Source organism: Epargyreus clarus, unplaced genomic scaffold (genome assembly GCF_041222505.1).
Source record: "Epargyreus clarus isolate Ecla_fem2 unplaced genomic scaffold, WU_Ecla_fem_2.2 ptg000026l, whole genome shotgun sequence".
NCBI lineage: Eukaryota > Metazoa > Arthropoda > Insecta > Lepidoptera > Hesperiidae > Epargyreus > Epargyreus clarus.
The window spans coordinates 15,124,951-15,138,361 of NW_027332233.1; the positions used below are offsets into that span (position 1 = coordinate 15,124,951).

Genomic DNA, 13,411 nt, shown 5'->3' on the forward strand with positions numbered 1-13,411 from the left:
ATCTGGATTGTGCTCGAACTATGTTTTAGCATTTTTAAGAGACTTTTCTGCCCTACTCTACACATAATTCTATATTAACTACTTTTATCCTTACAGCGTAAACTCCGTAGACTCTTATTCATAAAATTTTAATAAAACCTGATAGCCTCGTAATTACATTTTAAGAAATAAATCATTTATAATGTTGTTTGCAAAAAAATCATTACATTAACAAATTAATTCATTGAATGGAATTGTTTCTGCCTTGACATATTTGTGAGAACCACAGAAACTAATAATAAGAATTACAAGAAAATTTTATAGGGAAACCAGTTTTCATTGGGCGCGTGTCAACGTGGATAAACTTGACTCGTTTTTATTAAAAGATGACCTCGGTAAGGTCGGATGACATAATGTCCGTTACGCTACAGATGGATGTGGTACTCGTTTATAAAGACCCAAGATTATCAAGAGTACGAATGTACTGTAATGTACACTTTCATTGAGAATTCCGTATTCAATTACGCATTGTCGCGAAAATGTTCTTGAATTAATATTGCCAAAAGGTCAATAGTTAAATTTGCTTAAAAAGGAGGTTCTTTTAGTAGTGGTTTTGCATTCGCAGTTGTATAATCATATTATCTTAATAAAATACAGTCTCTTGTTAATAGAGTAAAGACATGAGTTAGTATGAGAAAAGACCGACCGCAGATTCCTCAGAGGCCTGCTAAAGTGTTGTTAGAAAGATTTTAGCGTATATCTACGTTGTACTCAAAATAAGAACTCGACCTAAACCGTAAAATCTTGGTACTGATAGCTCTACAAACATCTCTTCAGGATTCCTGTTGATTTTGTCATAGTGTCAGGCATCAATTTTATTTACCCGAGCTCTGAATTAACGTATCTCTCTGGCAACACAAGCACAAAATCGTTTTTTTAACTGTTCTAATTTTGTTCGGTTGTCTGGTGGTACACGGTCATAATGGTTGGAAATAGCTACATTGATTGAGGCAATCTATTTAAATATGATTAATTATAATCAGTGAAGATGTAACCTTTGCTTTTCTGCCGTTTCATCTCTATTCGTTCATATATTTGTATCAACCAATCATAATATTTAACCACACAATTATTGGATGTAGTAAAATATATTAATTACATTCTAAAGAACTTCTGCCTTAAAGATCAATTTCGATTTCGTGCCGAATCAATTAAAACGAAACTTCTATTTGCATTTACGCAGAAACGGCATAGAAACAGAAACAAACTACCACATATGCATTTGAACATACAAAACACGTAGTTAATTTAGTTCATCGGTCACTACACATGCAAGGATAAATCCTCATTACGAAATCAGCGAACAGCGCCATTTTCAAACATGAGTACGTAGTCCTAATACGGTGAACTTACCATATTCGCGTTTGTTAATTAGTATTCCAAAACGAAACAGATTCTCTAAGTGTCGTACTCATTACTTTATAAAGAGCATGTTTATGTTATGAATGAATATATTATGTAAGTACATTGGCAAGTACCAAATTACTGTTCAACTGTTAAACCAAAAAGTACAAGTTACCGTAGTACAGTATATAGTTGCGTCTGCTTAACCTCGATCAAAAAATATATATAACTATACTCTTCTTACACTTTGTAGTTTTATTTTAGATTTCTTTAAAATTTTACATCTGTAGTTCCATAATTTTATGCAAATCAATTTCAGAGCTGTCAATTCCAAATTGCATGGCGGTTAATTCGTGTGTAAACCAACAGGAAATTTGTGGCGAAGCCTGCGTTATGCAGACTCCTGTAAATGACATTGATTGATTTATAATAGCCAGTGGCAACGAAGTTAAACCACAAAGCATTACACATGACACAATTTACCAAGTTATGATTACTCAGAATTTACCTTTGGTACATTTATTTCTGGAACAGAATTACAATGAAGAGCAAATGTATCACCACGTATGACCAGATGACTCACGGAGCTACAGAAGGTCATCAATCTCGAAAGCCTTCCCTATATGGGTGTACATAGGTGGCCGGGTGTTCTCATAACTGTTTTTTAAGTTCATCCGCGATCGTATCTGCTCTTGAACCACCTTCAAATCCTGCGAACTTGTTACCTTGACATCCATTTTTTCTTTTGGTTTTGTCATAAATTAATGTCTTGCAATTTGATAAGGAAACGTTCGAGCTTTCTTTTGATGAAAAAATCACGTCATCATGGTTCATAAAATTACGAGCATATTATAGTTGTCTCAGTGTGAAGGCATATCGAAACGTTAAATTCCATGAATGAGATACTCATGTAATGTGACATAACATGTATGCTTTTAAAAGAATCTGTGATGGAACTTTTATTATTTGTATGTTTGTGTACAGGATGATATCATTAGGAAAAACGTTGGAATCCCTAATTTCTTAAGGGTCTTACCAAAAAATAAGTTGTTCGTATATGTCTATGGCCTTTTTTTATGGTTATGTGGGATTCTTACCGCACTAAACCCCCCCCGGTGGCCGTCCTGAGCGTTACTAAGAGGACTCCGGGATCTCCTACGGAACGCAACCGGAGTCCTCTGAACGCATTGCCCCTTCGGGCTCCGCCCAGATGAGCTTCAGAGTTCGCCACACCGTCTGGTGTTTACGACGCTATGTGACCACACATACAGCCGTCCTTCCAGGGGTCGCTTGCTAGACGGTTCGATCTCCCACTGTCGCCGCCCTCAACCTCGGAGCCCCCAATTAGTCGCCTCTTACGACAGGCAGGGTATACCGTAGCCCTATTCTGGTCCCGGAGCTACAGGGACAATATGTCTATGGCCTGCGATAATATCTTACACCAGATGGTCAGTAAGCACATTTAACATGACATAAACCCTGCATGCAACATGATCATAGCCTTAAGCTTACACGCCGGCGGTTTAGGCTGTCTATTCATACACTACAATGGTTCTATTTAGGGCTTAATTAGCACCTTTGAGTAACCGGCGCCGACTCACTTCGCTCGGGGCAGTTGTCGGCTCGTTTGCATCTTCTATTTTGGTTCTATTCTCACTCGATTTTCATTCCCTGGCACGAATTTGTTTTAAGTGAAGTGATGTTTTGAGTATCGATTGCTATGTTTGTGTACGTCCAACTAGAGAGTGATAAGATTATTTATTTAGATGAGATTTTCAGACTTTTTAAGACAAGACTGTTAAAACACACACACACGACATATAAAAAAAAAATACGTTGCTGACTTCAATGTATTGTGTAGAATAGGTCCTGTCAATTTATTGTCTAGGACTCCGTATTTAAAATGCGATAAAATCTGAAGTACCCATTACCGAAGATACCACTTTATACCTTAGAAATCTATCCGAATTATAGCTACTTATCTCTCTGATTCATTTAAAAAATGACGATAATAAATTAGTGTTTATGTGATCTTTTATTAGAATTTACAGTACCATCAATCTTATTACGTTCGTGGTTTTTAGACAAATACAATAGTTCCGTGGACTAATTCTGTTCTTTCTAGAGTGGAGTCAACATGGGTATTTTAAACTAGCGTCCTTCCGTCCGCAACTCCGGCAGCGGTCATGAGTGAAATGACATTTCTTTTTATTTTTCCCCCTATATTTTTAAATCACTGCAAGTAACTTCTTTTAAAACATTAACAGTTATTTTCTAGGATATCTCGAGTTAACAGAAAGAAGGCATTAATTTATGATTTAATAAAATCCTCTACACTTTGTCATCATTATTCAGAATTACATCATAGACGTTATCATGAAAGGTTCTTTTACACGTTATAAAATATTAGTAATGATTGTGTACTTTTCATATGGGAATATTTTCTCGTTTATGTATATATATTTAATGAACGCACTAAGATAATAATACTCTACTTATTTATCATTACTTGGTTGTAAAAATATATGAAACGTTTAGAATAAATAATGAACCGGTCATTGGCATTGGAATCATTGCTTACAAATGTGAGGTCATTATTGTCATGCATTGGATGAGTGCCAATTAAATATATCTCAGAGTGTGCAGTGTTTTTGATAGTGTTTTAGAAATATTCGATTAGATAACTTCAGATCTTTTGTTACGGCTTGCGTACTTTTATATTGTCTAACAAAGTAGCCTTTGACACCCGTACCCGTACGTAGAATTGCTATGAAAGGCATAAAATTACATTTGTTAAAAATACTGTTAAATTACTTTGTCTTATAAATAGGATCTTCATTCATTTGTAAATGATTCATTTTAAATCATTAAACTATAACTATATATATTTTTATATCATTAAACTTGAAATAGGAATTTTAAATTAAATCAGTTATGTTTAAACAAATGCATTGTTATTTCTGAAGATTAAAGTGGGGTAGGTATAGACATTGGCATACATAGTGTGTGTACACAGACATAGGCTATATTTTAAGTAGTCGGTTTTTGCTTTTAAATTAATTATGCTTATTATGTAATCGGAATTGTTTAAGTATACAAAACGTTATGTGTTTACATTGGATGCATTACAATATTCGACTTACAATTATTTTATTGATCGTAGATTATAAAATTACACATATCGAAACCTTAATTCGCGAATCAGCCAGCTCTACTTTTTGGCAAAATGTTTTTTTTTTTTTATTTATTTTGATTTCGTTCAACGCCATTTACTATCAAAATAAATAAAAAAAAATGACAAAAAGTGGAGCTGATTTTGATCGATATGGAATCAATAAAATTTTCATTACTTTACCATTTGTTACGTTCAATACGGAAATTAATTTAAGTAATTGATGTTTGATCGTAACACTTGGTTTGAAAATTGTTTCCTGGTATAGTTTAAAATTCAAGAATAGGTAGGTACCGATGCTATAAATTTTCACTCAACGAAAAAACACTTGCTGCCACTTACATGGCATTGTATTTCGAATATGGTGTATGACATGACAATTCAAACTCGTAAATATTCATTTATGATTGTAGAAAGCGAAGAAAGTGTGTGAAAATTGTACAGTTGGCTCTAAGTGTTTCTTGTGGCGTGTAATTAGATTAGCATTAGGAAGGAAAAGCCTCATACGGTGGCGTGAAGGCAGCGACCTTCTTGTATGTGCGTGATGTGATGCGGTCGTGTATTGTGAGACATTTCACGACTTTTCTTAGAAGAATGATGAACGTATGTGGTATTTTCCCTTTATTTATTTTGTTGATAAGTTTAACCGCTCTACATATTTTGTAGATAATCTTAATGTAGATAATCGGTAACAAATGTGTCGTTGATTATTTATTATTAAGACTTTAAAATAGCAGCTTATTGAAATTCCAAGCAAGCCCATAAGTTAGTCATATACATATGCATATTTTAAGCAGATTGTATGTCTATTAAGCGTTTTTTCATTTTTCGTATCATGTTGTATAATATTGTTGACGTTATTATTTATATAAATTATTTTAATACAATACGAGGTACATTAAATTAAACATTAAGTATGTAAGTAAGTAAATGGAGTCAGATTTTTTTACTGGGAAATAATATTGAATATGACGCGGCTTTTAAAACATAAAGGAACCAACGGAACAACCCTGAAATGCTTTCATTATGTCGAATTATTTTGTCATATAACCTTGACCTAGCCGGAGCCAAGCCCGCCAAATCATAATGGCACTTGTCAGGCATCTACCGGGCTGCCGGCTATATCATTTACAAAGATTAATACCACCACTAATAGTTTTTCACAGGCTTCCCTACCCAGCTTTGTTGGCTTAGCCGTTTCTATATTATTACTAGGGAGCCTAGATTATTTTTATACGATTGACGAAATAAAATGAGCCTGCAGTTCACTTTATGGTAAGTGGTTACTGACGCCCATGGACATATGTAACCAACTCCATGTAGAATAAAGGCTTTACCTCAAGTTGGGGATCAGAATTAAGACGGTCGCCTTATATAAAAGTCTGCCAGCAAATTGCGTAACAATTAAACCATTACCCTAGTTAGTGAAATGTGTAAAATTACAGATAACTTTTTTATTATCCCGTAACAAATTCATACCGACATTATCGCAGTTTAAAAGTTTATTTAATTATGAAACTTTTTTGTGAGTTATGATATGTTCTTCTTCAAATGATGGATTTTGTATTTCATACAAATATCGGTGAACGGCCTCATTAAATTCAGTTCTCACGCCAAATACTTTTACCGACTCCCTTTATTTTCGTCTCCATTTATTATTAGATATGTGAAAAGGCCCACTTCATCATTTTTCAACAGAATATACTTCTCACACGATATTTCTGACGTCTAAATCACTCCTTCGCACAGGAAGCGCCAGAAGGGTGATTATTTTAAGGTATTTAAAAACAACGACTTTTCTCTTAAAATGTTTCAACTGTTTATCTTGTTGAATGTATTTATACCAACTATTCTGCTTTTAATAAGAGTATGATCACTAATTTTACAATCATTTTAAGATCTTCGGCAAAAACGCCAAACAACCGGGTATTAAAGGTGGGTGATGAATGGATGCAAAGTACAGTATGTTACGTTCCCCAAAGTAGAGTAGATTAGTTACAGGGGTAGACCCAATCTATCCGTAATCCATCTAGGCCTAAATAAAGTTTATCCCTGTAGTTTCCTGGGACAAGAATAGGGCTACGGTATCCCCTGCCTGTCGGAATAGGCAACTAAAGGGGGGTTTCTGGGGTCGTGGGTGGCAAGAGTGGGAGCTCGAACCGCCTAGCCAGCGGCCCCGGGAAGGAAGGCGGTATGTGTGGTCGCATACCGTCGTACGCACCATACAGTGCGGTGAGCAATAAGCTCACCTGGGCGGAGCCCGACCGGCAAGAATTGCGGTAAGAGTCCCACATAACCCTGTGTCGCTCCCACGGCATCGGGTACCTTTTGAAGGTTTCACCCTCGTAAACAACAAAAAGGCCTAAATAAAGTTAATGCAATATGACGTTTTTATATTTTTAAGATTCATTTACTGTTTTTTTATAATAATTAGAGTATAGGATACGATACAATATTTCCGATTTACTATAAAATTTGATGCAAATGTAGAACCCAATTTTTCATAGAACATATTATATACGTTGTTACGACTCTATCATAATTATAATATTATATAATAAAATATTTATAAAACAGATAAACACAATGCCTCCTTTTACCATAAGCCAAACTATAACTCGTCAAAGCTGCGCCATCTACGCGCGTAGCACGGAAACTGCGTAGCTAGAGTCGTACTAGAGCGCCAGTCTACAGCGGCACTATCGAGTTCAGCTTTGTAGCAACAGAGGGCGCTTTTACGCGTAGTAGCAATATACAAACGTAGAAAGATATTACTATTTTTTTCTTTTTTTTTAAGCGGAATTTTTTATGGCGGAAAGATAGAATGACTCGTGGGTAATCAATATCACCGTCGCATAGCAACCCGTGACGTCACGAGTGCAATAACCGGTGCATCGCGTCCCGCCCACTCGAGAAAAACATCAATGTCACTTACGCACCTTTGCTACCCTGGTACTCATTTTCACGTTACATGGAAAACATTTTCAGTCCTTTACCTGCATTGGCGGGTTACACGCAATAAAGACGAAATATAATGTACGTGCATTGTGCATGTGTGAGAAAGATATTTTCGTCATTAGTGTGCCTGTGTCAGTGAGTGAAAAATATCTATTAAAAGGGTGTTTTTTAAAATGCTACCATAAACCTTTATTTTTGTCGATAATAGCGGAAATTTAATTTAAACAAAAATAAATATTACAGAAATAACCTAATTATATTATGATCATTTATTGGCTATTCCATCCTTTTCCTTATTTTTGAGTCCGTAATAATCCAAATACTTTATTGTCAAAAGTAAACTTATACTGACAGAAATACTAAAAATATTGAAGTGTTTACAAGTTGCAGTGCTGTGATTCCGACTTTTTGGACCAATCATATTTGTTACACAGAAGCCGAATAGTACAGAACTTTCGTGTATACCTTCAGCTGCCAATAGCCACGCCAGCGTACAAATACAAAACATATGGCGGGTGAACAGATCCCCTTAATATTCTGGAATAGTCTTTCAGTTGTGTATTAATCTACGAACGAGAGCTAGTGTTCCATATTTGAATTGACTGTTCGATATTTAAGTTTGAATTGTTGTTAAGTGCGTTTATTATTCGGTTTTTAAAAATGACTGGTGAGTATTTTTTTTATTGGCCATAGGTATTTTTGTCGTAGCACAGTTTGTTTCTATGCACTCCATATATGATTTTATGCTTTCTATAAAAATACTTTTTATTTTTAGCCTGCTTTAGGTGGTCCTTGGGTTTTATTAGTTATCGAATGGCGTTGTACTCGTAAACGTTTCCAGTGTGTAAATTATTAAGCCTACGCAAATTGGTTCCATTTTCGCCAACAGTTCTCTTGTGTCTTTACCCACGTGTGAAGATGATGTGTAATAATGATTTGCTCTATATTTGTACCTAACTATTCATAGAATAAATTTCCTATAAAATCGGCTCTATAAGTTAGAGCTTTAGAATCGTTAACGTAATATAAATTTTATTTATATTTTTTTTATCTTACAGTTGGTCTATCTATTTATTTGTGTGTACAAACTAATCTTGGCTCGGCAGCGGACTTTCTACGTGGTTTACTAAGCTGAAATATATTCACATGCGCTAAATCCAATAGATATTAACGTTTGTGTAAACAGTTACGCGGCACAGACAAGCCTAGGACGCGGAACCCATAGAATAAAATAAAACAATCGACCATAAATTCCGCAGTGCATCCCGCCCAATATATTACTTAGAGCGGCCATGAATAGAACGAAGCTCGTCAATAACCCAACTCGAGACTTAGTATCGTTGGATACGTAAACGATGTTAAAATAGACTCCTAATTTACATAGATTAAATACAACACACATAAATAAAAGTATGACTATGTTTCTTAAAGTAATCCCCATCACAAATCGCAAATTACAAAATATTAAGAGGATTAAATTATACAGAGGTCTTAATTAAAAAAACATGCCAAATAATCCGCATTATTATTTATAGACTTCATGTACTTTAATATAATGAGTAGTAAATATGCTTAGTGGTGCTATTTTATAATAGTGGAGGTGTGACTACATATACTGGTGACTCCAACAGTGGTCATCGTAACAGCCTGCCATCGAACGATTTTAAGTTAGATTCCCTGAATTTACAAGACAAAATTTAATTTCCTTTTTTTATTTTGGGCCCCTTTGGCATCCACGACACGGAAAAAAATATTGAGGCATTAAATAGAAGAAGCATTGTTAATTTTACTTTCATTATTATTTAATATATAACCTGAGAGCGTTTGTCGTGATTTAGATGTCTGTTTCTATTCCTTCTCTAAGGTTGTAAAATATTAATGGTGGTTTCACATCGAGGTCTCGTGGGTCAATTAAAAACTTAATAGGAATTCCCCGGGGGACCGCATCTCTTAATTTTGTTCGATATGGATGTACATAATTACTTAAATGTGTTTTCTTTATTTCCAAATACCAGACATCAATATCATAGCTTTAAAAAGCTTTCTAAAAAGATAAGATTATTAGATATTCGGAATTAAAAAGTACATGAGACACGCTGACCATTATTATTTTAAATTATAATATTTGAGATTTTTATCAGACCACAAATAAGCTCTTTCCGTTTATTTATTTTTATTGTTAAAGCCTTGTGCTTTTATTAAATTTAAGTATCAAAGTAGTAGCTTGGTATTTAAGTAATCCTTTACGATAACTGTTATCTGTCCATTATACATTTATAATCAACCTTAGATAGAATTGGTATCCTACCTGAGATCGGACAAAGATGTGTGTTTGTTGCTCCTGAAGCATAACCTAAAGGACTATCTTTTACAGAAAACTTGATTTCTTTGGTAAATATACCTATACTGGTAATTGGTATCCTACCTATACTGTGTATGCTAGCTATTTAGCGGTGATTTTGAGGGTAATTAACACTTACATCATGTTTGCTCCGGAAAACAAAAATAGGTCGGTTCATACCGAGCTATCATCACAAGAGATTCCCTCATGTTTTCTATTCAATTGTCTGAAAAGTATGTAAGTTATAGTAATCGCATATAGATAATTCATGTACTCATATCTCCACTGAATATGACATTGATTTTGAAATAACGTCTAACGAATAAAATGCCCGTCTGCATTTTTATTTTGTTTATTTAAAGAAGGTATCTATGAATTAATTCCCACTATAATAAACTGCTTGTAATGTATGAATGAATGCAGATTTGGAGCTTTTTTGCTAAAAAAAAATAATTAAAATATCCCTTGGGTTTCTTGATTCTATATTTGGTTAATGATTCTTAGAAGTTACTTCTCGAATACTTATATCAAATTTACCAGACACAAGACTTGCTTGCAAAAATGACTAAAAAGGCGCGCGGCGCAAGATTCTTCTGCGTGTTTCTTGATATACTCGTAAATAATAAATTACAACCATATAAGAAATTTAATTTCATAATTTAGATTTCTACTAAGTCAGAGATTGAACCCGGAAGTCTTGTGAATTTGCAGACCGTCTGTAGCCAACCTCAAGTAGGACTTCCATAATATCTTAAATTGATTGCAGATGTTTATGGGTGGCAATGACCTCTTATGATTACGTAGTCGGTATACTCATTCCGTACTTCAAATTCCTAAAAACCTTTGATTGTGGTTATTACGGGCAGATATAATTCCACAAAATCTTATGGCCTCTCTATCGATTTAAATCTTTAACTTTATTAACATCTCATCGCTCTTAACGATGTTTGAGGCCCTACTATAATTTGTTGCTTTGATTTCAAGCTACCAAAAATAGTGTTCGCCCACTACTTACTGTACCCGGAAGGGGGTTCATTAAGCGTAGATTATATAAAACTTGTTAAGATATGTACACGTGTACGTTTTTATGTGATCAAGTAGTCTTTGTAGTAACTAAGATATGTAGGAGTCCGAATTGTTTAGAAAAAGAATACTAGTGGGAATATAAGGGTAAGTGCGATGTTAGGGTTTAAAAGGTATTAGAGCCAGCCAGCTATACCATAGCCACTCCACCTTACCTCTCTTCCATACTTACCTAATCCCCACGAGTAGTCGCGTTTCTGATTTACCTCAGGGAATTTACGGTCGGCTACAGATGTTCATGGGGGGTAATGACCATCAATTGGACTTTATGACTTTTGTAGTTCCATTAAATAATGTATAAATAAATTAAGATGTTTAATATCCTTAAAAACTACTAACTACTTTTTCAATAATCCATTATATGAATTTTATCTGTCAGTGGTACATCTACTCCAATTGAGCTATATACCTAACTATATTTTTGTTGAGAAATGACTTGTCCGAGAAAGATGGTAGGTCCGAAAATATAATTCTAATTTTCTTTCTTTTTATCCTCTATATTTCTGTTGTATCATCTCTACCTACAGTCAGTATGGTAGAGTTATTTTATGACAAAATCGCGTTTTGAACACGACTCATTTGCAAAATATTTTATTGTACTAAACATGTATCCGGTACAGGTATATATTCATGTATGTCTTGTATTGTAGAGTCAGTGTGGGAAGTCCGTCATAGTTTTTTAATAGCCATATTTGATTGTCCATGTTTAATTCGTTTTGTTTGTAATGCATTTTTAATCAACCGTAGAGGGCTAGGAATGTAGTTTTAATAGACCTAATCATAGTAATATAAAGACCTAGGTCTAAAACTACATTTATAGTAAATTAAGTAGCAAGTGAGTATAAAGTGCACCTGCGCATTTGGTTACTACAGCCTAAATAGAATTGAAGGGATTGGAGTTGTATTTGGAGCCAGTCTAAGTTGCTACCCCCTAGGACTAAGTTGGCACACCTTTAGATATGATAAAAGACACTTCTTTGTCTTTCAAACTTTTTAAAACCAGAACACAACTGCCCTTAAGATCGCTGCCTTGATACAGAAATATGTGAATGTGGCCTTCTGTAATCGAATGATCAATAGCTCTACGTCCTTAAGAACCCTTTTTTGCTTATCTTGTTTAAATTGTGGTATCTACCTTATTTAATGACTAGTTTTTGCTCGCGGCTCCGCCCGCGCTCAAAAGAAAACAATATAACATATCTACTAACATACCTAAAACTAAAAATTCGTATAAAAAAAAAAATCAAAAATCTAAAGATCACTTGATCAAATGCATAGTTTACGATTAAATTCTTACATCGCATAATATCGATTGAAATAGTCGATTTTTTGGTCCAAAAGATCAATTCTCCGATTGATCGATCTTAGATCGCCATCCCTAGTTCCCGTGGGATTTCCGGGATAAAACCTATCCTATGCCCTTTCTTGGGTCTCAGACTATCTTTGTACAAAATTTCATTATAATCAGTTCAGTGGTTTAGGCGTGAAGAAGAGACATACAGACAGACAGACAGATAGATAGATAGAGTTACTTTCGGACTTATAATATTAGTAATGATTGGTCTCATGGTAAATCTCGATGTACGCTCCGCTGGCTGGGCGCGCCGATGGCCACGGGATTCGATACGGTTTGTTCCACGTCGTGTCATCATCGTTAGTATTATGTTTCTCGTTTTCATGTATTTAAAATGCATGGGAAAGTGTTTCGGTACTTGGCGATTACACGGGTTTTATACACGGTGGCAGAGCGTAACTATGGTTAACGTGAAAGGTTTTTGTTTAGACCTTTTGTTGTTTTATACAAGCAGCAAGGCATTGTTTACGAGATGTGGTCACTGCAGTTCACGGATCTGTTACCAGAATAGGATATTTAAAGATTTATTTATTTATTTATTTATTCATTGCATCAAATATGGTACATTAGATGGTATATTTTGACAAAGTTCTGCACATTTGGCCAATATCGGCATGCAACAATATAAAAGTAATGTCAAATAAACTAAACATAAATTAAAATACATCAATTAAAATTACACAATATGATATGATGAAAATGCATTGCAGATGTGTAGTACTAACTTGGAAAGCGTCATGTATTATTACTGCTATCATACCAGTACGTAAAAGCAACTCCCATAGAAAAATAAATAAGTACCCATAGCTTTAAATTAGAATCCTTCTGTTGTGGATGTCAAAACACACAAACCCGGACAATTCTCTAAATACGTCATTTTAATTTTTGTGTGTAATCGAATCTCGTGGCTTCAGGGCAATGCGAATAGTGACTATTGCGTCTCGTAAGTCGTAAATCGGAATTACTTGTTTATTGTATACAAACATGTCGAATGAACTCACAAGTAACGTTGCTCCGTATTCCAACACCAAGCTAGGAAGCAAATGCAACATTCCGCAACCGCGTCCTGCATTCCCTTACGCGGCGGCTTCCGAGAATGCTTCGAAGATCCGCTACGCAC

General features: G+C 34.8%; 1 protein-coding gene across 3 annotated transcripts in view; it reads left to right on the forward strand.

The window, feature by feature from the left end:
- The window catches only part of Pax (paxillin), a 63,569-nt gene that overhangs the window by 16,252 nt on the left and 33,906 nt on the right, over positions 1-13,411 (forward strand). The window contains exon 1 of one of the 3 annotated variants that reach the window (XM_073087998.1): positions 8,159-8,180. The exons of the other annotated variants lie outside the window; for them this stretch is intronic. Within the exon in view, the coding sequence (XP_072944099.1) occupies positions 8,174-8,180 (7 nt within the window). The 5' untranslated portion in view covers positions 8,159-8,173. Of the gene's footprint in view, positions 1-8,158; positions 8,181-13,411 lie in introns of those variants that run through there. 3 annotated transcript variants of the gene reach the window in all.